At 50.2% G+C, this 27,709-nt stretch overlaps 1 protein-coding gene across 38 annotated transcripts in view; it reads left to right on the forward strand.

Moving 5' to 3' along the window:
• Positions 1 to 27,709, forward strand: part of SLC37A1 (solute carrier family 37 member 1) — an 84,845-nt gene that overhangs the window by 22,141 nt on the left and 34,995 nt on the right. For 17 of the 38 annotated variants that reach the window (XM_054675180.2, XM_054675182.2, XM_024352436.3 and 14 more), the window contains 7 exons: positions 4,217 to 4,298; positions 13,155 to 13,287; positions 13,941 to 14,019; positions 18,003 to 18,138; positions 20,892 to 20,968; positions 21,958 to 22,124; positions 25,642 to 25,679. In XM_054675180.2, coding sequence (XP_054531155.1) covers positions 4,217 to 4,298; positions 13,155 to 13,287; positions 13,941 to 14,019; positions 18,003 to 18,138; positions 20,892 to 20,968; positions 21,958 to 22,124; positions 25,642 to 25,679 — 712 coding nt within the window. Of the gene's footprint in view, positions 1 to 1,115; positions 3,621 to 4,216; positions 4,299 to 12,813; positions 13,288 to 13,940; positions 14,020 to 17,997; positions 18,139 to 20,891; positions 20,969 to 21,957; positions 22,125 to 25,641; positions 25,680 to 27,709 lie in introns of those variants that run through there. The other 21 variants (XM_063803463.1, XM_063803465.1, XM_063803461.1 and 18 more) reach the window with 6 other exon arrangements.

Here is a 27,709-nt window from a genome sequence, read left to right on the forward strand (position 1 = left end):
TGCCATTCACCTGAGAACACGTGGTCTTCCAGAACATCTCTGAGGAGGCCCAGGGGGCACCCCCATCTGGTGCTGTCATTGCTGAGACCTGCTTTTTTGCTAGAAATGTGGGATTTTTCATATTGGTGGAAGCCAAGCATGCTATAAGTAGTCATAACTGCAAAAAGTAAGCAGAACACTGAGGAGCAGATAGATTAGATCTTTTTTTTATTGTATTTGTTTTATATTCATAAGTCTAAACATAACACAAAACAAAAATGAAAGGATTATATTAGCCTCCTGGGGCTGCTGTAACATGGTACCACAAGCTGGGTGTCCTGAAACAACAGGAATTTACCCTCTCACAGCCCTGGAGGTCAGAAGTCCAAAGTCAAAGTGTCAGCAGGGCCACACTTCCTCTGCAGGCTCCGGGGACAGACCCTTCCTTGCCTCTTCTAAGCTCCTGCTGCTGCCGCCGTTCTTGGCTAGTGGCTGCATCACACCAGTCTCTGCCTGTGTGGCCACGTGGCCTCCCTTCCTGTCTCTGAGTCTTTGTGTGGCCTTCTGGTGAGGACGCCAGTCGTTGGAATTAGGGCTCACTCTATCTAATATGACCTCACCTGAGCTAATCATGTCTACATGACCCTATTTCCAAATAAGGTCACGTTCTGAGGTTTTTGGGTGGACATGAAATTATGGGGGATGATATTCAACCCAGTACAAAATGAACAAAAGGAAACATATCATCCAAAACATCTGCTTTATAAATGATAAAGAAAACGTAGATAGAATTACGAAATAAGAAAGGACTTCGGGAGGGCTGTTTGGCTTCTGGGGGTTTGAGCCCATCCATGCTGCAGAGTGAAGCGTCTGCCTACCCAGAGGCCAGGCGTATCGGGGTGACCACCAGCAAGGCAGCGGCCCGAGTGTGGCTGCCGCGGTTTAGCAATAGTCATGGGAGCTGAAGTCAGACCTTTCAAAGAGGAAAGTCTAGCCTCCAGCCACTGCGTCCCCCATCCCCAAGCCCCAAGTCCTAAGTACAGAAGATGAAGAAATGAGAGAGGAAAGACGAATTTGGAAATAGAAGTAGAGTTGGCCTGACACCAGCTAAATAAATACAGCGTTTTCCTCTTCAGTCTTTAGGAACATTCCAGTTTGCTGTGTAAATGGACCCTTCACCCAATTCTACAGGACAGCTTCTGTCAGCCTGGCTACACCGTGGCAGTGACTCTTCCCAAAGGGGCTCATTCATTAAGGTGTCTCCCTCCACACAAGGCTGAACTAAAGGTTCCAGAGGCATGTGCTGCCCCTTGTGTGCTCCTCAGTGTTCTCAGGGCATCTCTAGGCGTGTGCTGTGAGCACCAGCCGGGAGTCACCCCGCAGAGGAAGGCAGGAGCCCAGAACGCATCACCAGGGCCTGATCACCCAAGCAGCCCTGACCATCGGGAACGCGGTGTGTGTCGGGGCCTCAGCACTCTTCAGACCTCAGCCCGACAAAGGGAGACAGCCTTCCTTCTGGGCTGTCTGGGTGGAGAGTGGAGATGTGAACCCACAGCCCATAGGACAGAGCTGCTCTTCTCAAAATCCTTCCTAGCTGGGTGATAACACCTGTAGAACTGGCACTGTGGATGGAGAATCCTCCTGCATGGAGCAGGAGAGATGGTCCATGGACTTGTCTGAGACTGGGGAGGTGCTGGAGGCAACTTGGCCTGAGAACTTTGTTCACCTGTTTTGAGGAGATTGGAGAAGGAAACCCTGTACTCCAATGAGGGCCGATCAGGGTCACCCATCAGCCTTACTTGCCCTAGTCAGCTCCAGCAGGTGGGGTGGAAGTGACCAGTTTGTCAAGCTGTGGGCTGGACAAGTGAGCATTGAGGGCCGGTGAAGCCCAGTGGCCTGGAATCTTCCTGCACCAGCAGTCGAAGGCGTGAGAAGCAGTGGTGGCCTAACAGACAGCTTCATCCAAAGCGCTGAGACTTTCTTTCCTTGCCAGAAAGGATGGTTTTCAGAAACACGAGGACAGAGGCTGGGGCTTCTGGAGCAAATCCACTGTACCCACATAGCCTTTGTTCTTTGGGCTTTGGGATAAATGATAGGCTCGCCTTTTAGGGTTTCACTTTTTTCCCATTTGGCCCTTGCCATGGGCTTGGAGAGGAAGCATTGGAGAAAGGCCATTGGAAGATAGTTCCCTGATGAAGAAGAGAGCACTGGGGAATTTCTGTCTTCAGTCAGCAGGTATTCTGCGAGTTGGTTTGGTTTGGTTCCTTCCCCAAAGGCACAGGCATTCCAAAGGTTGTAGTTTTGAGTCACACGGAGCCACCAACCTTTCTTTCCCACCTGAAATATGGTCTTTTTTTTTTAAGAAAAATCTGGAAATATTTATTTGACCCCTACTTTAGCTGGTGACCAGAGAAGAAGGCAGCTCTGGGATCCTAGGATTTTAGTTACTTGTGGAAAGCTTCCCTCGGAGTAAATCACAACATTAAAAATGTAGATGCGCAGCTGGGAGAAGCAACCCCTTATCCCAGGGACTCTTGGAAACGCTGCCTTTCTTTGTCCTGTGTAGGACGCCGCCTTAGGTAATTATTGATTCAGGTTGTTGGTGGCGCCGTTTGAAGTCTCTTCCCAGGCCACAAGCAGGACAGGTTCTCCAGGGTAGGGAGATGTGCCTAGGACACAGAAGAGCTGCCCCTCGCCTTCCACTCATGTCAAATACTTCTTTCTCCCAACCCATTTTGTTGCCCCAAAAAGTATTTTTCTATGCGGTGGTTGAGACTCTTAGACTGGAGTTGCCCTTTGTCTTCTTTCTAAGGCACCTTCTTTTCTTCTTTCTTCCTCACACTCATGCTGACTCTTTCGGCTGCTTTTCTCCCAGCCAAACTGAGCGAGGGGCTTCGTACCAGTGTTTCTGTCATTGGCCTATTGAGAGCCTGCCAGCGTCACTGCCTTTTTCTCTTTGAGGGCCGTGAAATATTTATATGTCTGCCTTGCTTGCGTGCTTCTGAAAAGTTGCATAGAAACCAAAGAGCCAAAAATAAATATGATCTTAATTGCCCAGGATAGCAGGCTACGCCAGAAACTTGTGGTTAGTTTTGTTGTAAACTAAACATTTCATCGTGCTTGTTCTGCTTTGTAAACTCAAGTGTGCATCTCGAGTCCCAGGTTTCCCTTTGGTTACGGTTTCTTTAAATAAATGAATGCTTTTGATATTGTGACGTAATAATAAGAAACATGCTTTTGGTCTCTGGCCCTGGCTCTGGGCACACAGCTCCTACAACCGTTAGTGCTGAGTGTCTTTTTGTTTGCTAATGAGGTGACTGTGGCTGGGGCTCCAGGACAGCCTCCTGGGGGACTGGTTGCCAGGGCAACCGACCGCGTGACCATGTAATTAGAGGTTGGGACTCCACCCGTGGACCTCTGGGGAGGGGAGGGAGCCCGCAGAGGTGGAGTGGATCACCAGTGGCCGGTGTTCTGCTCGATGGTGCCTGTGTAATGAGGCCTCCACAGACTCCCTCAACGACAGCGTTTGGGGGCTTGCAGGCTGCTGAGCACGGGGAGGTTCCCGGAGGGTGGAGCCCTGGGGAGGGCACAGCAGCTCCGAGCTCCCTGCCTCATACCTCGCCCTGTGCATCTCTTCATCTGTATGTATTCTTTGTAACATCGTTTATAATAAAGCAGTAAATGTGTTTCCCTGAGTTCTACGAGCTGCTCTGGCAAATTAATCGAACCTGAGAAGGGGTTCTTGGGAACCACCCTGAGAGCCAGTTGGTCAGAGGAGCAGGTCACAACCTGGGGCTTGTTGCCATTGGCATGTGAAGCGGGGCAGCCTCGGCCGGAGCCCCGCCCTGTGGGGGCTGATGCTGACTCCTGGAAGACAGTGTGAGAACTGAATTCACTTAGAGGACATCCAGTGTCGGCTGGAGAATTGCTTGGTATATGGGGAAAACCCCTACACACGTAGTGTTAGAAGTATGGTATGTTGTGTGTTGTGCATGAGGGTAGGAAAAGCAGTCTGGTTTTTCCTGTCTCTTACAGTGTTCAGTTTCCATTTGGACAAAGCAAACGTGGCAATATTTTTTAATGTTCCAATATTATAGTGACATAAGTAATATTGATAATGGCTGTAGAACTGAATGAATAATACACAGCATAAGAACGTTTCAGAACACAGTGATATGTATTCCTAACATAACTTCTGTTATTTCATATCATCCTCTCCCACTGTTTTGTGTTTCAGGTACAGAGCCTTCATTTTTATTTTGACATTTCTGCTGTATGCAAGTTTTCACTTATCTCGAAAGCCTATCAGCATAGTTAAGGTAAGAATCATGGAAAGCACTGCCTGTCGTCTCTGTGAGGAGTTCGTCACTTGAAGAGCTTGTGGGGCAGAGGATGGGGATGGTAGCAGGTACATGGGGAAACAGATTATGTAGAAACAAGTTATTCTGCTGCTTTGGCTTTTCGGTTTCCCTTTTCTAAAATTAAAGTCTTTTAAATGTTTTTTGGATTTATACTTTCAGAGGTAGTAGACTTTTAGTTTTATTAGTTGACAGTTCCAGAATTTGAAAGCTTAGCTAAATATTTATTTTATCTTGTGTGACTGTTCCTTCCAAATGTATCCAGTCTTAAGTGGTTCCCCAAATTCCAGCTCTTCGTGCGATCCAACCCCAGGTCTGGCTGCGGAGGTGGCTCTCCATTGTTCTTGGAATGCTGCATTTTTGTCTGAGTGATGGGTGGGCAGGAAGTTGTTAAGCAGGTGTTCTACTAGACTTTGAGAAAAGAAGATTAAAGCAGACAAGCCTACATAATCACCAGTCATAACCTGGAGAAAAGCAGGAATAATTTTCTTACCCTCATTGGGATTACGTCACCCGGCCTGTAGACCATCAGGGGCCTGAGAGGCATTAGAGTCTCTATCGTAGAAGAACGAGGAAATCATCCACTGCCAGAGACAGTGCATTCACAGCCCAGTGGCCCCTCGCTCACTCTCCGGGAGTTGGCAGGGACCCAGCTCCAGGACTGCAATTCTGTGACCTTTGGAGCTGTGCTTCCTCCACTCCTGCCGGCGGCTGAGCCCTGGGTGGCTGCCCTCCGCAGCCCTGGTGGGCAGAGGCAATGCAGAGGCTGGCTGTTTTGTGACAGTCCTAGGTTCCCCACTCTCCAGCAGCTTTCAGGGGATGTTAAACATTCATTTACCCAAAAGATTCTAAAATTCCCCCTTGGCCCCTGATAAGCAAGAAACTTCCATGCCTCTCAAGTTGTTGACTGAGGAAAATGTTTGCAGACCTTTGAAAATGTGGTTTTTAAGAGAGAAGAATATGAAAAGAGGTGGTGGGCCTTAAACACTCATCCGCTTGACAAGAGACTCTCAAATCAGTACCAGTAACCAGTCATTATAAATCTGAATACTACTACTTCTTGTCTTTCTGGTTAGAGAAATATACAAACAGCTCAAGAAAATGGTAAATTATAAAGATGGAAGTGACTATTGAAGAGACTTGGTGAGCGTGTTGGAGTTGAAGGATCTGGTGTAGTTGGGGAGCCTGTGTGGGGTTTCAGGATTGACCTAGAAAGGTTGGGTGTGGATTGTAGGGGAAGAAAAACAGCTTTGCAGGTGGGAGAACTGCCTTGAGTGCTACGTGCAGGGATGGGCGTCTCCATGAAGGCACCACCTGTTGGGCTGGGGGGCTGTTGGGGCAGATGTAGCGTGTAAGGTGGGCTGGCCTTTGGGGGAATCTTTGTCAGGCCGCAGCTGTTGGGGTCCACCTGATGACTATGAGGGCCCCTGTGAGCCAGGAGCAAGTGGGAGCCCTGTCCCGGTCCCTCTCCCGGCTTTCCTGGTGGTCCATCTCAAAGCCCCCGCCCCTGACTCTCGTGTGTAGTGGTGTCCAGGCCACTCAGGACTTAGGGCTTCTGAGGAGGCGGTGTCAGGGTCAGCTCTTAGTTCAGTGTCATAAGTAACAATATAAATAACTGCCGCTTACAGAGCCCTGGGGTATGACAAAGTGCCACATACATTACCCCTGTGATCCTCACAGCAACCCTGCGAGTGCCCCTGTGAGGAAATTGAGGCTCAGGTCTTCGTTCCCCAGGCAGGGCTGCCACACACTCCAGAATTCCCTGTGGGTCAGGCTGCCTCCAGGGCCCCCACTCATCCTCTCTGTGCCTCAGGGTTTGTCCGGGTTTAATTACCTGAGTACAGTCCCAGCATCACCCTCAGATCCTCCTAAACGCAGATTTCCTGACCTAGCAGCTGCGATGTGCCTGGGCATGGATTGGCTTGAAGCTGAATCCTGTGGGTTTCTTTACCTTTCAAGATAGATCAGAACATCACACCACATCAAAACTAAACTTTATAGTGCCTTCTGAAGCGCCCGTGTGCTTGAGCTCATGATATAAATGGCATCAACGAAACTGAAAGTAGTAGTGATTCTGTTGACCCACAAAACAGTTGAGTGATTATTTACAGCCTGCATTTCCCAGAATATTGTAAGCAAAACCAAAGCAAAATATATTTGCTTACTTGAAATTGAACCAGAGGCTGTGAATTAGAAAGTGATTCTTATTCTGTTATGTCATTTATAGAATGACATGGCACACCAGGTCACATTGAAGTTAGTTAAATGGAATGTTTAGACTTACCTTTGATCACTGCTGATTAATTGTATTTTTCTCGATGATGATGATAAAACCAGGGCTGGGAGGATAGTAGTGTTATAAGTGCAACCCTGTCCCTTCTACCTGCTGCTCCAGCTGTGGCCCAGCCTCAGGACTCAAGGCAAGCGTCTGCCCAAGCTGGTAGACAGGTGAGTCTGACTCCCAGCAGAGATCTTAGCGCGAGCTCTTTTCCCCTGGACTGGGCCAGAAAAGAAACCTGAAAGCAGAGGCTTCCTGGAGAAGCTTAAACTGCAGGGGTCCCTGGAGCCAGGGGGATGGCAGCATTGATTTGAATGTGAGTGTGCCCACCCCTCTGTGGACACACAGGACTTAAAAGGAGAAAACTGGCTAGGCGCAGTGGCTCACGCCTGTAATCCCAGCACTTTGGGAGGCCGAGGTGGGCGGATCACCTGAGGTCAGGAGTTCAAGACCAAACTGGCCAACATAGTGAAACCCTATCTATACTAAAAATACAAAAAAAATTAACCAGGCATGGTGACGGGCGCCTGTAATCCCAGCTACTGGGGAGGCTGAGGCAGGAGAATAGCTTGAATCCGGGAGGCGAAGTTTGCAGTGAGCCGAGATCGCACCATTGCCCTCCAGCCTGGGTGACAAAGTGAAACTCCATCTCAAAAAAAATGAAATAAAATAATCCTCAGTGGCAGACAGAAAACAAAGTCTGAAAAGCTGGAAGTATGTACTATGGGTGGGAAACTTGTTATTTGGAAAGTTCCAATTCTCCCAGTGTTAATATTTAAATAAAATGCAACTCCAGTGAAAATCTTAGCAGGGTTTTTTTTAATTGAATAAAATAATCTTAAAGTTTGTATGAAAGAATGTCCAGGAATTATCAAGAAAAGTGTAAAGATAACATTTTATGATATGAAAATATGCAAAAGATTAACATATTTTAATACCATAATCAAATTATAATATTACATGAGAATAGACAAAAAGGTCAGTAGAATAGATTAGAAAATATGGAATATTTGACAGAGCTTATTTAATAAATTTAATAAATGGTGTCGGCACAACTGGTTATTCGTCAGGAAGAAATAAATATTGAATCCCTATTTTATAAAAACAAATGGCCCAGGCACTGTGGCTCACACCTGTAATCCCAGCACTTTGGGAGGCCGAGGCAGGTGGATTACCTGAGGTCAGCAGTTCGAGACCAGCCTGGCCATCTCTACTAAAACCCCATCTCTACTAAATGGACAAAAATGAGCTGGGTATGGTGGCGGGCAGCTGTAATCCCAGCTACTTGGGAGACTGACGCATGAGAATCACTTGAACCTGGGAGGCGAACGTTGCAGTGAGCTGAGACCACACCACTGCACTCCAGCCTGGGCGACATGAGTGAGACTCCATCTCAAAAAAATAAAATAAAATAAATGGATTAAAGACATGAATGTAAAATACAAAAAGTAAAAATCCAAGAAGAAAATTATGTTTATCGTAGGAGTGAGTGTGAAGTTAGGAAACCCAAAGAAACAACGGGTGAGGGGGATGAACAAGCAGTTTACAGACACGGAATTCAGATCGCCAGGAAATATGTGAATGGCGTTCGAGTCTGCCGGTATTCCATATGCAAATTAAGGCAACACTGTGCTCAGTGGCTGGCACAGCATTGCCCAGGGCAGTAAGTGCTATTCACTGGTGAGGGGAGAGGAATTTTCATGCGTTCTTGATGGGATGTCAAGCGTTAGCACCTTTTGGTGACACCCAGTGAAATAAAAAATACTACAGCCTTCAGACATACTTCTGGGAATTTCACCCTAAAAATAAAAGCACCTTACTTAGGAATATCTTCATAAGCATCTTTATGGCAGCTTTGTAGTGACCAAAAAAAGCAAAAAGGAAAAAAAACAATGCTGGATATCAAGGGAACCTAATAAGTAGGTAAAAGTTTGAATAAATTATCACAAGTCCATATTATGAAATGTGCAGGTCCCTAAAAGAATTTATCACAGGCAAACCAGTTGACTCAGAAACATTTCCAGGAGGTATTTTGAGTAAGAAGTTAACATGTGCATAAGGATGTATAGAATGATTCCATTTTTGAGAAGTAAACAATGACCAAGAAGCTCCTCCATCTATTTCTGTATCCTTCATGAGTGGAGCATTTGCATGTCTGTCCCTGAGTGTGTATAATGCATTTCACGTGGCACCTGTGACTCATCGCAGGAGGCTGGCCGTGGGCAGGTGCTGTTGTCTGTGGGGGAGAGCCTGGCTGGTCGCTCCTACTTTTGGTACCAAAACTTTAATTGCTCTTCCAGGACTTAGATAATGCTTTGGAGAATTCTTGTAGCCTTATAAAAGGAATGTGAAGGACTGGTTAGAATCAGTGCACCCACACAGCCTAATGAGCCACGTAAAGTTGACTAGACAGATCGTCAAATGCAGATGATACACACACACACACACACCCTCTGTGTTGGCTGAAGGTGGAGTGAAACTGGCCTAACCCCACTGTCCTCCAGGGGGATTCAGTGAGGCCCGAATCCCCTGCTCCTGTCCTGTCCTCTCACTGTTGCCTTTCAGTGGCTCCTGCACCCTCCAGACTGCCTGATAATCTCCTCTATTGGAGGCCACGTACCTGCTGCAGAGAATGTGTCACATGGCTGTAGTCTTAGGCAACTTAGGTGGGGGCTGAGAACCCAGGGCAGGAATGAGTGGTTTCTGTCTGCGAAGTGGCTCAAATTCAGCATGGAAAGAACGGAGCCTTCGTGGAATGCAGGCAAATACAGTGAATGTTTGTGCCTAAATGACCGCGTGGGGCTCTGCAGGTGTAGGATGAGGGAGGAGTCCAGTCTTTTCTAGTGTCATGAAATTCCCACCGCAGCTGCCTGCTGCTCCCCGGACGGGATTTCCTCTCGCTGCCAGTGGGAGGGGTGGGGAGGGCTGGATGTGGCGAGGGAGTCTGTAGACAGAAGACATTGCCAGCTCCCGGCCCCGCCGCCTTCCCCGCACACTCGTCGCGCTGTGACTCCCGGCCCCGCCGCCTTCCCTGCACACTCGTCGCGCTGTGACTCCTGGCGGTTTCCTGGGTTCTTCCAGAAGATTGGCACCTTTCTTCTCCCACCCCCACCCTCCACCCGCGATGGCATCTGCTGTTTATTTTTGTTGCTGTTCTGTGTGTTGCATGGACGCTTTAGCAGCCGTGATGCCCGCGTGTTCACAGGGCCCACTCAGCCTCCCACCTCACATAAGTGTGGAGTTCAGTTGCTGCAGAGGCTTTTGCCTGATCAGTTTTTAATATCTACCTGATGTCGCAGGTTGATTTTGTATGTAACTTGTTGAAAGGCACTTGTGTAAAAAGGTGTGAAGAAAGCTGCTTTTATGAAAGCAGACGTTTCCCAAAGGACTTGACCCCCTCCCCAAGTATTTCCACAGGGATGGTGTGGCTATGCAGAGGTGAGGGTGCTTCCCTGAAGCGCTTTGGTGAGAATTTGCTCACCTGGCTAGGGGTTTGCTTACCAGTTCATCTTAACCTAATTAAGTTTGCATTGTCTCTGGAACGCCACGTTTGGGGGATAAAACTCATAGAAATACTGAAATATAGCAATGTTGTTGAAAACCTGTGGTTATGTAAATATCCTCAGAACTCTTTGTGCTGGAGTAATATGAAATCTCGATGGCTTTGGCAGCAGCCTTCCAACAGGTCTGCGGGGTGCAGGTGAAGGTGACCTTTCCAACATCAAGGAGAAGGGCCAGAGAGGCGCCCGGACTCACAGCGGCCCTTTTCTGGACCCTTCCCAGGGGCAGAGGGCCAGAGAGGCACACTCTGATTATGGTCCATCTTTATAGTAACGCTGGGACACAGGCATTGTCATGCCAACTCCATAACTGATGGCCAGGGAGTGTAAGTGATGTCACCAAGGCCAGAAGCCACAGAGAGGCACCAAGATCCCAGCTTAGGCCTGTCTGCTGCCGAAGCCTATATCCCTAACCAGGATGTGAGACCCCCACTCATTACATAACAAAACTAGAAAAACTTTTCTGCTTATTTATGAAAAAAAGGGAGCATTTCTAATCGGATATGTTTTCCACAGGTGGTTCCTCCCCAGAAATATTAAATCACAAAGGATATAAAATTCTGTTTTAAGCGGCGGCCTGCAGAATCTCTTTTTCCTTTCTTCTGCGCCAGGTTAATGTTAGAAACTTCAGCTTCTCCCTGCACATGATTCTCCCTCAGCCGGGGAATGTCCTGTATTCCTGCCCTAGCTGTGGCTTTCTTCAGTCAGAGGTGAATTGTAGTGGCGATGCTTAGGTCCTTTGGGTGTGGCCAGATTGACTTCCATGGGAGGCAGCAGGGAAAGGTGGGCAGAAACACCTGGCTTCTGAAGGTGCCAAGGAGGAGAAGTGTCCAACAAGGCGGCAGGTGAATGGAGAAAGGCCGCAGATACCAGCTTGATACAGAGAGGAAGGGCTGCAGGCACCCGCCCTGGGTCTCAGGATCACACTCCCAGCCCCTCACGTCCACCTTGGGTGGAGAACTTAAAACACAAGCAGGAGCAGCCAGGGGGCCCCAAGCAGTCGGGGAGCAAATGAAAGCACTCTCTTCCTGAGATGCCAGGAGGTCAGCATGGCGCCTCCAGGGAGGACCAGCTCTGCCAAGGGAGCTGCCGGGCAGATGATGACTTTGCATTGTAAAGTAGAGCCCTTGGCTAGTTTTTGGGGACAGTGTTTAATTATAGCAGAACAGCCCAGTGATGACGGCAGAGTCACGTGACCATGGAGCAGCTGCATCCCGTGTGACATGCCAGGACTCAGTGACGTGGCCCACGTGCTGCCAGCTATAAATCAGGGTGTCTAGCTCCGATTCAAAAGCCCTGGCCTTTTGAAAGTGGCCAGCCGTGTTGGCCACTCCCTCCTGAAGAGGAGGGGCAGGACTTCCGGCTGCTGCCTGCCTGGGCACTGGGGTGGCTCCCTGCCCCGCGTTCTGTGCCCTGACCTGGAGCCAGCTTTGTGCACTGCCCTCCAGACCCCTGGCCTCTCTCAGGTTCCAGCTCACGAGGACACCCCTCTGGTATCATGGGCACTGAATGGGCACTCGATCCCCCTAAGGGACACCCCTCTGACCACAAGGACTTCACTTGCCGCCATCACTCACGCTTGATGGGGCAACTCCTTTGAGTCTTGAATAGTGCAGAATGATCACTACAGAGGCCCCTGAGAAGAGAAGCATGGGAGTGACAGAGGCCACCAGGGAGGGACACACAGTCACAGAGCACATTCTGTCTTCCTCAGTTTCCCCCGCAACAAGACGAGCCCCTGCCACATGTGGCGCTGTCCTGGAAGTGTTGTTCCTCTTCCCAAGGAATGCGCTGAGGAAGAGCCCACTTAGGCCCCTCTGCCTCCCAACGAGAAGCACCCACTCAGGCCCCTCTGCCTCCCAACGAGAAGCACCCACTCAGGCCCCTCTGCCTCCCAACGAGAAGCACCCACTCAGGCCCCTCTGCCTCCCGACACATGAGCTTTCCTCTCTGCCCAGGGTTTGTTTCACAAGGGCCGTGCCATCCTAAGCTCTGTGCAAAAAGCCTGGTGTTCAGCGTCACGGGTCCCAGTGACTTCTGTAACTGGGCAGCAGCCTTGTCTGCAGAGGGGGAGACCGAGGCAGGGGCAGCAAGTAACATGCTCACACAGCCAGTCACCAAACTCCAGGGTGATGGCTTTCCCCTCCTCCCACCTCCCAGACAAGTGTCTCCAACCCTGGCCCTGCTTGCTGGTTCTGTGGACAGTTTGGTGGGTGGGTGGTCCCCTGCCCCAGGGATATTTTTAAATTGAGGTATGATTTACACTTACTAAGTATACAAATCTTCAGTGTACAGTTTGGCAGATCTGTACATGCCCATAGGGGTAGTCATCCTCTAGGTTAAGGGATGGACCCTTTCTGGCTCCCAGACAGCTCCCCATCCCCTGTCCCACATTGTCCCCCTTTAGGTAACCGTGACTCTCACCTCTAGCCGCATGGATTCGTTGCCCATGCTTGGACTTCCTATGAGTGGAATGCTGCAGTCTGTACTCTTTCGTGTCTGGCTTCTTCTGCTTCATGTTATGTTTGTGAGGTTCATCCTCATTGTTGCCTGGACCTGTAACTTGTTCTTTTTCACGGGTGTGTGGCGTTGAGTTGTGTGAATCTAGGAAAATGTACCCCTTCTTCCTTGTGGACAGGTGGTCAAGGATGACAGGCAGTCGGCTTTCAGCTTGGAGCTCTTAGAACTAAAACTGCTCCCGAGGCTCGTCTTCCGGTGGCATATGAAGATGGCTTATGTTCGTCACGTGCTCAGGAGTGGGGTTGCTGGAGAGTCCTGCTGAAACGTCACCAGCAGGCATTCTTGTGGGTCCTGCAGACACACCGCCAGCAGCGCCTTGTGTCCCTCTTAGAATGCAGGGTGCAGGTGCCCTGGGCAGGCTGCTGGGAGAGGAGGGGTGACTGTTCCTCTCTGTGCCCCATGCTGAGCCTCACTGAGGGCACTTCCTCTCCCTGCTTCTGCCCTCCCATCACGTCCCAGGGTGAGCTCCACAAGTACTGCACTGCTTGGGATGAAGCTGACGTCAGGTTCAGCAGCCAGAACAGGAAGTCTGGGTCCGCTGCCCCCCACCAGCTACCTGACAATGAGACCGACTGTGGCTGGGCACCGTTTGGTAAGTCGATTATCGGTCCGTCCAGGAGCCGAAGCGGCTGTCCTTCCAGCACCCTTCCAGCCTTGCTATTAATAATTTTAGCAGCAGTAATGCTGTTCCCAGATGTAACTGCATTTCCATGACAGCCCTCTCCTACCAAAAAGCACATGACTTCACCGCCACTGTGTCCACAGTGCCTGTGCGCAGAGCTGTTCCTCCTGAAAGAAGGTTCTCTTTATGGGGAAATGTGCTGAAGATCATTTGCATTTTGTATTTTGGACTTGCAGGGCATAGTTCTGTGGGTGAGAAGAAGAGAGAGACACGAGGCGCTGGTGTGGGTGCTGGCCTAGGCAGGCGTGCTGCAGAAAAGCCAGTGGACACGTAAAACAAAAGGCATCAATCAAATGTGCAGCCACCATGCACAATGGGGATTTTTATCTCATCTGAATGACGCCTGTATTATATTTAGTGATTATTTGAAACTGCGGTGACTTCATTTTCCTTTGCAAGAAACCGAACGGAAAATGCACCGCCTTGTTTTCTGTGTGGAAAACCACGCGTTTCACTAAGTACATCCAGATTTCGGGAACAGATGCTTTGTGTTTTATAGCCGTGCTCTAGAACATAAACTAAACAATACTGAGCTTGTCCTGCTGGTTTTCAAATTCATATAGATAAGAACAACTATCAGCAGCTGCTTGGGGCCCTGGACTACTCCTTCCTGTGCGCCTATGCCGTGGGGATGTACCTCAGGTAGGTCCGCTTCAGTTTTCCAGACCCTTCCTGATTACCTGGCCCCTCCGTGCAGAGAAAACATCCGCTATGCTGAAGTGCACAGGCGCGCGGGATTGAGGCCCCCGCTTGCCACTGGCTTCCCTGCTGTTCCCTTCCCAAAGACGAGGCCAAGCTTAGGAGAGAGCAAGTGCGTGTGCTGTGCCCACAACACAGGACCTCGAGGCAGAGGATTTCCATGTCCCGGGCACTGTGCCAATTGACACAGGCTGCCCTCAGCTTTCCTGGCCCTGAGGTTTAGGACCTACCATGAATCCTGCCGATCCTGGGACGTGGTCATTCAGGAACAGAGGACTAGTTTCCTGTTCAGCAGAGCCCAACCTCTCCTGTGGTTCAGAGAGGTTGCCATGTGTTTACGTGCCCCAAATAATGAATTTCACCTGATGATCGGAACAGTTGACACAGGATGTGCTGAACAGCTCTACCTGGATGCCCAACTTGGCCCCAGAACTCTGAGCACAGCAGAGGCAGCCATGCATGGCGGGTGGGGAACTCCAGAGAGAGACCGGCTCGGATCTGAGTCCCAGCTCTGAGTACAGCAGAGGCAGCTCTGCGTGGTGGGCAGGCAACTCCAGAGAGACACCAGCTGGGATCTGAACCCCAGCTCTGCCACCTGCTAGGATGTGGCCTTGAGCAAGTTACTATACCTCTTTGGGCCTCAGTTTCCCCTTTGCAACATGGAGGAAATAATAGTTCTTATGTCATAGGATTGGGGCAAAGATTGAGTTAATGTATGTAGAAGCTCACAACGGTGCCTGGCCTGTGCTGCCAGCCCAGCCCATTCTTGATCCCACTTTGAACTGACCAAGGCAGGTGGTGAATATTATATGGGTCATAGGACGTGTGATTGGCTGATTAAAAACTGCTATTGTGTCAGTCCAGCCAGGTTTTTTTTTAAAGGCAGTAAAGGGATGTTCTAGCCCATTTTCTGTTGCTATTAGCACAATATCTGAGCTTGAGTAATTTATAATGAAAAAAGGTGTATTTAGCTCTTATCTAACTGGGAAGTTCAAGATTGGGCAGCTGCATCTGGCAAGAGCCTCGTGCCACATTGTAATGTGGTGGAGGGCGTCACCTAGCAGAGGCCCCTGTGAGATGGGTTAGCAGTGAGCAGGGCATACAAAACAGACACAGCACAGGGGTGACGTTGCTTTATAGCAACCAGCTCTCACCTCTCACAATAGCTCATCAGTCCTGAGAGCGCGGCCACTCACTCCTGCGGATTCATTCCTTCGTCAAGGCGGATCCCTAATGACCCAAATGCCCTTCAGAGCTCCCTGTACCTCTCAACACAGTTATACTGGGGGCCAAGCCTCAACACAAGTTTTGATGGAGACCAACCATAGTCACACCACAGCCAGGGACTGAGGCATGTGGTCCCAAGAGGCTTTTGTTCAGAGACAGAGGTCTTTGCCGCCTGGAGAACCCCAGGGATCCCCATAAATGTTTAGCTGCTTCCCTGAGACCTGCCCAGAGTGTAGGATCATCAAGACCTGGGCCCCCCTACCCCGCTCAGCCCTGGTGGGTGGGTGGTGCCCAGGCAGGCAGCGTCTGCTGTTGGAGGAGAGTGCATAGCTCTCCCTTTATTGAACGTGTGTATTTGCCTCCTGCTGCAGAACTTGTCTGAGTGAACAAATGAATAATAAAGATTTGGAATCCCAGAGTGTGTGGTGTGCAGCAGACCATGAGCCTAGCTGGAGAGAGCGTGGTGTGTACCTTGGGCTTCCTCAGGGCTTGGGTCTCAGCCAGGCTGCCAGACCTTCTCCATTTTGAGGTCAAATGTTTATATTCCCCACACTGCAGTCTTACTGAACACAAATAATCTGTGGTATAAAAAGACCCAAAGTGGGAGTGTGTTTTTCTCAGTTACTAGAAAACTGTATTTAAATCTGGTTCTCAGCTGGGGGCAGTTTTGTCTCCTAGGGGACATTTAGTAGTAATGTCTAGAGACATTTGTGGGTGTCACAGCCAGGGAAGGGATGTTGCTGGCATCTAGTGGCTAGAAACCAGGATGCTGCTAAACATCCTACAACACACAGGACAGCCCCTAACACCACAGAATTACCGGAGCCAAAGTATCAATAGTGCTGAGGTTGAGAAAGCCTGCTTTAAGTAAATAAACTGGTTTATTGTTGCTTATTTATCGGTAAAGATAATTCCTATGCAACTTGTCAGTAAGGTTATTAAAACAAAATTTGGTCTAATGTGACATCTACACAGTAAACTCATGACTGAAAACAAGGGCACATGCTGCTGCATTGAAGGGGCCTTTTTGTGTGACAGTCCCTACCTGAGGTCTCAGTGATGGGTGGTGTTTTGTTCGCTATGTCAGATGAAATCAGATATGATACGGTAAAGCCATTCAGCCCAGGTACTGCCTGGTGGGTTCAAGCAGGTGCAGCGTGGACTTGAATCCCTGTATGAGTCCCATGTAATGTGAAATGGTGTTTGTTCAATTAGACCTTTTCTTTAAAATTTTTCAGTAGAGATCAAAGTAGGCCCAAATCATATAGCAAGATTAGAGAATACTTCTAAGCCTAGCCAGCAGCACCCAGCTCTCAGGAGCCCATCTGGTTGTGCCAGCTGTGCTGTGACCTGGGCAGGTCAGCCAGCCTCTCAGGGACCTATCTCCTGGTCTCTGAAGTGGGCAGGTTGAAGTCAGTAACTCTCTAGCTCTAGAATGCTCTTGAGTCTGTGTGTGGTGAGGTTTTAGCTGAAATTTTCACCTGGATGTTGTCTATAATTTTAAGTTACTTTCTTCTGCTTTAGTGTTTAAAAGGTTATTTGCATGATCCAAGGTAGATCTTTTTTACTTGGTGAATTCGGAAGGAAAATCTCTCTGGCGTAGGTTTTTGAGATGAAAGCTGAGAACATTGGAGCTGACTCCCGGAGTGGGGTTCATGGCAGGCAGGTGTCACTGTGTGTTAGGTTTCCTGTTTATCTGACTCCTAGAATGACCCTACAGAAGAAAGCGAGACCCATAGAGTCTCTAATGCTTGCGAAGGGCTCACGTCCAGAAGGGCTCACGTCCATCCGTGATACTCTACAGCTTTTCTGTTTACTTAATAAGTCACAATGTTAAGTTGGTCCATAGTGACATTTCCCATAAAACAGTAAGGGATGTTTTGGATGGCATTAGGTATTGTGCTGTGGTGGCGGCTAAAGACTGTTAAGTCTGTTCCCTGCTGTGAAGCTGGAGACTTTTTACCACCCCCCTCGAGGCTGTTTTAGTGAGGCGCTAAGCATCCCTTATGCCACCAGGTCCCCAGACAGCTCTAGAAGATAAGACACCAAAGAGGGTAGCTGTCTAGTGAATCGCATTGCTGTTCAGAAGGATCAGAGAGATGCCACCCCAGCATTTCAGACCTTACCATAGAGCAAATCTTCTGCCTTTAAATCAGGTCAAAGTGGTGTGGCAGGAGGCGGTAGTGGCAAAGCAGCTGAAAGCCACTTCCCCACTGAGCCCAGCCAGCCAGGTGTATTAACACAGGTGACTTAATTACAGCTCGTGGGGCCGAATGACTTGCTCAGGGTCATAAGTATTCTCATGACATTTGGTGTAGTTTGACAGTTGGAATTTTAAGACACTATATACATTTACTGGATATGGTTTATGTGAAAGCAGGATTAACTAGCAAGACAAGTTCCTGTTTCCTTTCATTGGCAGCTATCATAGATAAGTCATAGTGTTTGAATTTTATTATTTGACAGATAGGACTTTTACTAGAAATAAAATCTTCTAAGATGTTGCCAGTCTCTGGTTTCTGGTGAGTAAACACTCCATAGGGAAATAGGTGTATGAAATCTTCCTGGAAATTGTAAGGCTTGAGAGTTCCCCAAGCTCAGAGAACAGCATGAAAGCATCCGGCAAGAAACAGCCACGAGGTTGTTAACATTCGGGCGTGTTTGTTATTCCTATTTGTCTTTCCTTCTCTCCACCTCAGTGGCATCATTGGGGAGCGCCTGCCGATTAGGTATTACCTAACTTTTGGGATGCTCGCCAGCGGAGCCTTCACCGCCCTGTTCGGCTTAGGGTATTTCTACAACATCCACAGTTTCGGATTCTACGTGGTAACTCAGGTAAGGGTTTGGGTCCGTGGCTCACCATGTACGGGGTTTCCTTGGTGAATAGGGTGGGGTGTTTATGTCACGTCACCTCTGTCAAGGTGTTGGGAAGGGGGAGAAGTGCATCCTGTCGGAAGTCAGGGTCAGCTGACGTAACAAAGTCCTTCCTTTCTCTTCTGCTCAGAAATTCCAGCAACCAGGAGGTTTTCCTTAATTTCAGGAGTTGCCTCGTAAAGAATGCTGTCTGTCAGTGCCCCGGCAGGGAGACTGACATGCAGAGCCCTTGGGAGTCACTCTGTCTTCATGTGGATAAGTTTGAGTTGTTTTATCTTGCGAAAGATTTGACCACTTAGGGGTTGGAGGGTGTGTCCTCCAGCTGAAGCCCCAGCTGCAGTCACCCTAACAGCGGTGGCAGGGAGTTCCCACCAGGGAGCACCCCAAACCATCCCAAGAGGGGCTGGTTGGGATTCCAAAGAACAAAGCACTGAATGCTGGGTGATCAATTTAAAGCATGTATTAGGGGAACTTACATACTGAGGGCTGCAGTGTATGGTCGCAACACACAGCGGGACAGGGCGTTCCACCTAGGTCTGTCCACAGCGAGGGGTTGGCATATGGAGTTTATTTGAGGGTTTAAGGAATTTGGCTCAGGGCCAGGGTTAGTTTCTTTCCATGTTTTGGGTCAACAACTGAAACACCTTTATCAGTGCCTAGGAGTGTTCAGGGACCAACTTGGGTCCAAGCCTACAAAGGAAAACCTGCAGCTGGTTGGGTCGCAGTGAGAGGAAAAAGGGGGAGACCTGAGGAGTCTACAGAGGGATGCAAGGGCGGAAGGAAGGGCCGACTTTGGAGTTGGGCAGCAGGAGGGGGTGTGAGGCAGTCAGTGGAGAGAACAGGAGAGATCATGAAGGTGCTAGAAGGGGAGAAGGCCTGAGGACAGCCCGCGCTGGCTTTGCCCTTGGAGCTGGAGCCCTTCCGGAATCTCCTGGCTTCTGCCCTTCCCAGCAGTCCTGTGGATCAATATTCAGCAGCCGAGGGAAGCTGCTGAAATAATGATGCTCATCTCGGGCTTTGTGATGCTTCTGGGGCTCCCCAGATAGCTCAGGGGAATGCTATAAAACCATCAAGCAGATTGTATTTAATTTTGCTTTTCAAGATTTTGCCATAACACTTGAAAAAGTTTGGCTATTTTAATTACAAAAGCAATTCACACTTGTGTAGTAATATAGAAAATTAGAAGGGAGGAGAAAACAATTTTCCAGAGTCCCAGCATGTTTCTGGAGTGAAGGCCCAGCCCGGTCAGCCCAGAGGCAGCAACAGGTAGACCAGCGGCTCCCAGGCGTGTTCTAGAGCAGAAGTTTCCAACCTTTTTGGCACCAGGGACCAGTTTTGTGGAAGACAGTCTTTCCACTGGGGACCAGGGTTGGGGAGAGGAGGATGGTTTGGGGATGAAACTGTTCCCCCTCAGGTCATCAGGCATTGGATTCTCATGAGGAGCGCACAACCTGGATCCCTCACATGTGCAGTTCACAGTAGGGTTCACGCTCCTACGAGAATCTAACGCCCCGCTGATCTGACAGGAGGTGGAGCTCAGGCGGCAATGCTTGCTCTCCCACTACTCACCTCCTGCTGTGTGGCCCGGTTCCTGATAGGCCACGGATCAGGACTAGTCTGTGCCTGGGGTTGGGGACCCTGCTCTAGAGAGCTGGCTTACTGCAGTGAGGTGGTCAGAGCTGCCAGGCTGGCCCAGGGTTGGGGACCCTGCTCTAGAGAGCTGGCTTACTGCAGTGAGGTAGTCGGAGCTGCCAGGCTGGCCCTGGTTTCGTGCAGTCTTGTAGAGCCACCCCCGAGTCTCAAGACGCTAGAGCGTCCTCAGCAATACATTCCCCAAGTCCCTTCATGAAACTCAAGTCAGGGATTCTTCAAAAGTGCAGAGATACTTTGTCCAGGCACGAAGTCAAGTTTGTGTTCATTCCAGAGAATGATTAACAACGGTACCTTCTCCATGGCATGGTAAGGGAAACATGCAATTCACAAGCCGTGTTTATCATACAATTCTATAAACAGTTCATAAAGAGAAGAAAGGTTTTCTCTCTTTAAAAAGTTTGTATTTGTTTATTTTTTGAGATGGGGTCTTACTGTGTTGCCCAGGCTGGAGTGCAGTGATGCAATCACAGCTCACTACAGCCTTGACCTCCCAGGCTCAAGCAATCCTGCCATCTCAGCTTCTTGAGTAGCTTGGACCACAGGTGTGCACCACCACACCTGGCTAATTTTTAATTTTTTGTAGACAAGGGGGTCTCTCTATATTGCCCAGGCTGGTCTCAAATTCCTGAACTCAAGAGACCCTCCTGCGCTGGTCTCCCAAAGTGCTAGAATTACAGGCATGAGCCGCTGCACCTAGCCTCTTTCTATGAAGTTTTTGGATTCAAAAGAGACCGGGAAGCTTGGCCCGACACTGTTATGAGGTGTGATCTCCTGGTGGTGGGGTTCTGGCTGGGTTTTTTTTCCTTGCTTTTCTCTGCTTATTCTAAAATTTCCACAATAGGCATGCATTGCTTTTATTTTGAAAAATATATAGATACCTGTATACATGGTTTAAAAATATATATGTAGTTTAAACTGTATATAAATATAAAACTGACAGTCCATCTCTGGCTGTCGTGCCCCCTGCTTTGTGTAAGTGGAGCAAGCTCTGTGCACCTCCCTGCAGCACTGTCCCGGGCCTGCTTCCCACGGGTCAGTCTCTCCTTTGGCCTCTCCCACAGGTCATCAACGGGCTGGTGCAGACCACCGGCTGGCCCAGCGTCGTCACCTGCCTCGGCAACTGGTTTGGAAAAGGAAGGTGAGAAAAAGCAGCCCTGTTTCCAATAGCAGATGAAAACTAGACCATTTTACTTTTAGTTTTTCTGTAGACTGATTACAGCAAAAACACTTTAGTATCCTCTTTAAAATAAGATGGCTGAAACCTCTGGGGCTTGAATTGCTGAAATTCAGATGGCCTGTGTCCCACGAGACAGGGGAGCTCCGCCCTCGCACTGTGGGCCCGGTGAAGTCCGTGTCACTCGGCGGCTCCTCTGACAGCTGCATCTGGCCTCCCAGGTGTTGTGGGAGATGCAGAGTCCAGGACCCTGCCCCAGGCCTTTTGAAGCCAAAGCTACATGTTAACGTGGGAGTTTGGGAAGTCCCGACCTGGGTCACCCAGGGCACAGCACCAAAGTAGCAGAGCTGGGACCCAGCCTGGCGAGTCCAGATTTATTTGTAAATGGCTTTTATTTTATACAGATAAATTTTATCTGTATAAAATTTATTTTATACAGATAAATTTTGTTTATTTGTAAAATTCAGCTCAGCCAGGCCAAAGGCTTATTTATGGTGGACGATCGCAAACAAGATGCGGAAGCTAAAACGGGAACACCAGCGTCATCAGGTCTTAAGTCTTAGATACTGTGCCTCATTCACCTGGTGTGTGCATCCATGAGTTTTGTTCAAATGACAGTTCATCAAGTGACTGTATGTATTAATTGATTGTAGAGGCACAAATTTTAATTTCAGGCCTTCCAAGACTTTCAGGGAAAGGCCTCTTTCTTCTTCTTGAGTACAGAATGCGCTCAGAGCGAGAGGTAGAATGGGTGATGGCACAGCCTGAGGCCACATAAACACATCAGCTCTCGTGAGCATCGCGAGTCCTGCATGGCACAGAAGCAGGGTCTGCATGGCCCCCGTTGATTCTGCGCCGACTCCCTACTTTGCAGGCACTGCTGCGCCCTGCACTGCTGGACTCGTTTCAGCTTCTCAGCTCCATCTTCTGTCTTCTGTTTTGTTGTGCTGCAGGAGAGGTTTGATTATGGGGGTCTGGAACTCCCACACCTCCGTGGGCAACATCTTGGGGTCATTGATCGCTGGCTACTGGGTGTCCACATGCTGGGGCCTGTCCTTCGTCGTGCCTGGAGCCATCGTGGCAGCCATGGGGATAGTGTGCTTTCTCTTCCTCATTGAACGTAAGTGCACGTGGCCTTGGAGACCACCCACCAAGGGAGGCCTCGGGTTTCCCTGCCCGGGTGGGCCTTGGGGGCGAGTGTGAGAGCTGCGTGGCCTAGCGCCCTGTTTGCCCGTGGCTGCCTCAGCGCTCTTCTTACCAGGGAGACTTCCCCGGGGAGCCGGTTCTCTCCTGGTTTTGCTGGATTTCCTACTCTCCCCTGATTCTGGAGTGACCCATGTCCCCATTCCTTCCTCCCGTCCTCCTGTCCTCCCTTGCCCCGGCATCAGGCGTTCATGCATGGGAGTCTTCCATCTTCCCACAGGCTGTTCCTTCTCATGCCCATCTTGCCACCACAGCCTGAATTGGACCCAGTCAGCTCTTTGCCTTCTGATAAGATATATCTTGGACAGTGTTATAAAAGACTTACTTAATATCTTAACTGGGTAAAAAGTATCTCTTGGAAAATCAAATCTCTTATTCCATTTCAGATTCAATAGCAAACTTTTTATTTTATTTAATTGAATTTGAAATTCGTTTCTGAAGTAGAGATCCAGCAGGCTCTGGTGCTGAGAAGATTCAGGACAGTTACAACAAGAATAGAGATACCCGGGTGGCCCTGGCGGTCACACGACAGGGGCTCGAATCCCGCAAGCCATTCTGATAAGCTGTACTCAGCTCTTAGTTCTTTGACTGAGTTTAAAACCACTGTGAAACCATATGGCAGGAGACAGCTCCCTCATGCTGCCTGCCAGGTAGGGACACTCAGAGCCAGCTCCCTCCAGCCACACTGGGCATTGCTGATCACTTCAGCTCTGCATGCAGAAGTTAATCCATATTCCATTTAGTCGCTCACTTTTTTTGTCTTGCAAAAGCTAACCTTTTAATTTTTAAGGTAACCATCCTCTGGCCACACTGTGAGTTTGGAGACTCTCACCCCATGCTTCTGTGTTGGTGAAAATGGAAATAAACATTCAGATGAGGAATGTCCAGACACACCCATTGGTGTGAGCAAAAAGTGGGGGCCCCGGGCTGCACTCCGCTCCCCTTTCCCCGCTTCTGCAGAGGCTGAGTAAGCCTTCGGCCACACCCCAAACAGCCTGAGCAGGGGCCTCGTGGGATGGGTGGGGGTCTGGATCCCTCCCAGTGGGCCAGCATGTGGCTTTCCGCTCTGGCTGGTGTGTCACTGCAGTTCTGAGAAAGGCCATTTCCACCACCTGTTTTCTTCCGCTCTGGTTCCTAGAACCTGGAGTTCTGTGCCCCTGCGCTCCAAGTGTTTGAGACACCAGCCACCCGGAGAACAATGTGCCTCTCTTTGTTAGCGCACAGGGGCCCCTGGGTGTCTCCTGCCTGAGGGTAGAGTCCATGGGGTCTTTCGTTCTCTTCCTTAACTGGAAAGGGGCTGGCTCTGGGGAGAAAAGGACATGTGGAAGGGAAAGGAGCTTGCTCAATGGCCGGGACCTCAGCACCCGCTCCAGGCATTCACGGCCCTATGTTGATGTTTGTCTCTGTAAGCAGAGAGAGCTCGGCTCTTGTGAATAAGCCTCCCTGATCCAATTTGGGCAGATAGCAATGAGCCAGATGCCCCCTGTCCCTGGGTCCTCTGGCCACAGGCCCACTCACCTACAGGAAGGCTGCATGCTTCATCTCTAGCCAAACAAAACCAAACTACCAGAACCTCCTGCCCAGGGAATCTTTCTGACACTCTTTCCCCTTGTGCCTGGGAGGTGCACTGTGTCTGAATGATGAGACCCAGCTGAGACAACAGTGGCTGGATGCTGAGTCTGAGAACAGGAGCTCTTTGCAGATAGGGAGGAAACATCAAGTGCCCCTTGGTTTGTTTCTGCCCCTCCTTGTCCCGAATCACTGATCCTGGGCAGGTACTAAAGGCATCAGATGTGCAATTCTTGCGGTCAACAGAGGATGTGGCTTTCTCTGCTGCTCCTTCACTCCTGTCTCCTGCCCAGGGTGAGCCCCAAAGGACAGGGCGTCCCCTGCTCCTTTCTCAGGCCTCTCTGAGTCTCCTTTCTGAAGCTGTTCTCAAATGTGTCCCAGCCAAGGGACGTGTGTGCCCAAGTCCCTGAAGGTGAAAGCCCAGGAAGAGCCATATCAGGGGAAGCCCCTGGCTTACCCCTGGGGGCATCACACTGTGAGTGGATACCGATGGGGTGAGTTGGCTGATGTCCTTTAAATTGGTGACCATACATCACAGGTGGACCATTGGGACTGCCCAACATGCCGACCATGTGTCCTTGGTCAGTGGCCTCGCCCTATGGGCTGTGCCCAGGCCAGGAGGGCGACGCACCCCACAGCCAGCCACGGACCTCTGGGTGCAGACCCACCTGGCCCTACGGCATGTTGATAATAACCTTATCAACAAAACCCAGACAAGAGGTTTGATGCTGGCCTCGAGGCCAGCAGGAGTGTACTCGGCGGCTGCATGTCCCTCTATGATGTCACCCTGTGTTGCGTGGGAATGGACTTGGCTGTGGGGAGCCTGCAGCCCTGTAGCTCAGTTTGGGTTGCAAGGCAGTAACCAGTTTCATCCAAGGTGATAAAGAGACCAAGGTGCTTGGTAGTCAGAGGGGGCTGCAGAGGTGGAGCGAGAAGCAGTAGGGCTGGTTTCCCGCAGCACCTAGAGGCCTGGGGTCTGACTCTGGGTTCCCGCATTGCTCGGGGCAGGTTGCTGGTGTCTGTAAAGGACACGCTGAAGCCTCACTTCTGGTTCTGTTCCTTTTCAAGTTTCCTCCCTTCCTTGCATTTACACAAAGATGTTTGTTCCATATCAAGATAGATGTTTTATCTCCACTCATTTTTATTTCTAATGAATTTCATAACATGAAATACCTCATTACAGTCATTCTTCCAGCCTCGCTCCCCTGATGTGCTTTTCCTGGTTTTGCTTTTCTTCTGGGGCTTGTCCTCTGAATGAGAGTCATGGGCTTGTCCACACAGTGTCCGCATGCTCTGCTTGTGATTATTGGCCACGCTGGGAAGTATTTTCCATATTTAAAGTAGCGTTCACGTTCACAGTGTTGGCACTGGCTGGCGGTGATCTGCCATACCCCCCTTGCACACAAGTGGGCTGCCAGGCCGAGTGACTGGGGACAGGCCGGGGCGTGTATGGGAGTCACTGGTGGGCCAGCCAAGCTGTGCCCTTGCCCTCACCTGGCATGCTATGGCGATGGCTTTTTTCTGAAACGAATGCCGATTTAGTAAAGGTATAAGATGGCATCTTGTGTTTTATTAAATTTTATTGTGTATATTTAAGGTATGCAACATGGTGTTACAGATACATAGAGATAGTAAAAAGGTTACTAGTAAAGCGAAGCAAGTTAACATAGCCATCGCAACTCACAGCTGCCCACTTTTGTTTTTGTGGCAAGAGCAGCTCAAATCCACTCATTTAATGTGAATCCTGCATACAGTCCAGTTTCACACCCGGTGCTCCCGTGTTGCCCTGTCCTCGGGTTACGTAGCTTGCTTGGCATTGCCATGGTGGTGGACCTGCTCAGCCTCACTCATGTTTGCTCTTTCAGATCCGAAGGACGTCAGGTGCTCCTCCACCCTGGTGACGGTAAGGACCCTGTTTTCTTGTCCTTTTCTAGAACAGTGTGCAGTTCTGACCACTTCCCCAGCCTGCTCCTGCCTGTGCGGTGTCAGACAGAAACACATAGGGTAGACAGAAGTCCCACCCTCAAAACATTGGCAGTTCTAGGAATAGAGAATATTCTGTTTTGGGTTTTGCTGATAATAACCTTATCAACAAAACCCAGACAAGAGGTTCAATGCTGTCCAGATGAAGGACTTCATGCTAAGGGGAACCAAAGGCTGGGTCCTGGCCAGGCCTCCTCAGGAGTGGAGACCTCCTGGTTTCCCCAGGGGCCTCAGTGTGACGGGGAAAAACGCACGTGTCATCTGCCTGCCATCACTTAAGTTGGTGGCTGCACGTCTCAGGTGGCCGAGAGGTCTGCCCAGCACGCCATTCCTTCTCTTCTGTACCCCTGCCCAGCTCAGCCAGCGTAGGCCCTGCAGGCAGGATTGCTGACCACGTTGGCTGCCATGAATGAGCCCTGCCCTAGCTGCCTCCACCCGCAGCCAGTCACCACTGGCCACTTTCCCACCTGGCTAAGGCCAGCCCTCCTGCGGTACCGGTCCCCTCCCTCTCATGGCCCAGGGCTTGACTCCCGCAGACACACCCCCCGCCCCAAATACCATTCCTGGCACACTCATGTAGTATTGGTGGCTGTCTTGGAAGAAAGTCCCTCTGGCCCTCATGCCTGCTCCCAGCCGCCCCGCTCCCCATGTCCACTGGCATGACACCCCTCCTGTCTGCAGGCCACTGCCACCTCACGGGAACAGCCCATCAGATCCCAGCAACGTCACCTGGACACATAGGGTGGTCAGCTCTCTGGCCTCACCCTGCTGGGCCTGTTGCCCGCGTCTGACCCGATGCTTCCCTCCCTCTGGGGGTCAGCTCTCTTCCCTCCCTCTGGGAAAGGCTCCCCTCCCCGGGCTAACATGTTAGTCACGTCTGTGCCGAGTGTCAGACCCCCGATGTGGGGGTGCCCCCAGGCTGCCCTGCGGCCTCCTCTCTCCTTGTCTGCCCGCTCGCTGCAGGAGAGCGCGCTCGGGCCTTTCAGCGGCCCCAGGTGCGTTGATGTCGAGTCACCATGCTGTCCCCAGAGTGACCCTCCCCTGAGCTCCGCAATCTGAGGTCTCACCACCACTCAACCTTCCCACGGAGATGTCTGAGTGTCCTTCAGACTTAACACGACCGGAGGAGACCTCTTGATTTTACCCCTGCACAAGCCGATCCCCCAGCATCCCCCATCTCAGTCAGGAAGCTGCTGTCCACCCTGTGGACAGGCCAGACCCGAGGAGCCAGCCCAACACCCCCTCCCTTCAGCCCCACACCCCATCCTTGGCCATGTTCTGTCAGTTCTGCTCTGTTCTGTGAGGGGGTGTGGAATGGAAACCCTCTCACCTCCTCCGCCTCTACCACCCTGGTCCCCGTCACCACCGTCAGCTCTCCTCCGAGCCACTGCTCATCAGCCTCCTAGAACGATCCACTCTTGCTCCCCAGAATCTCTTCTTCACACCTCACTTGCAGAGACTGTATTGATACAGACACCAGAGCACATCAGCCCTTGCATAACACAGTCCAGTGGCTCCATGTCGCCCCATGTGAAATCCTCACCAGTCCATCTGGTTGGTCTCTGTCACCCTCACAGAAGGGTGCGAGCCCCTCGGGCCTGGATCATCACTGGGTCCCGGCGCCTGGGGCAGCACCTGGCCTCATGCGGGAGGGGGCCAGAGTCCTTTTTCTGTCTTTTCATACCTCGGGCTCCTGGGTGTGATTCATATGGAAAGAAGGGTTCTGATACTTGATGACAAAAACAAAGAAACAAAATGAAGTTTGAAAACCAGCTTGGCCTTCAGGAAGGTCAAACACCATATGATGTTTTTAAAACTATGGTTGATATTTTAAAATGTTTTAAAAAGCCGTGTTCCTGCCATGAGCATGAATTTCAATTTCCAAGCTTGTACAGTCGTGCTGTGAAGTAGCTTAAAGCTGCCCGGACCAGCCATCTTGAGACTGGGGAG

This window comes from Pan troglodytes, chromosome 22 (genome assembly GCF_028858775.2).
Source record: "Pan troglodytes isolate AG18354 chromosome 22, NHGRI_mPanTro3-v2.0_pri, whole genome shotgun sequence".
NCBI lineage: Eukaryota > Metazoa > Chordata > Mammalia > Primates > Hominidae > Pan > Pan troglodytes.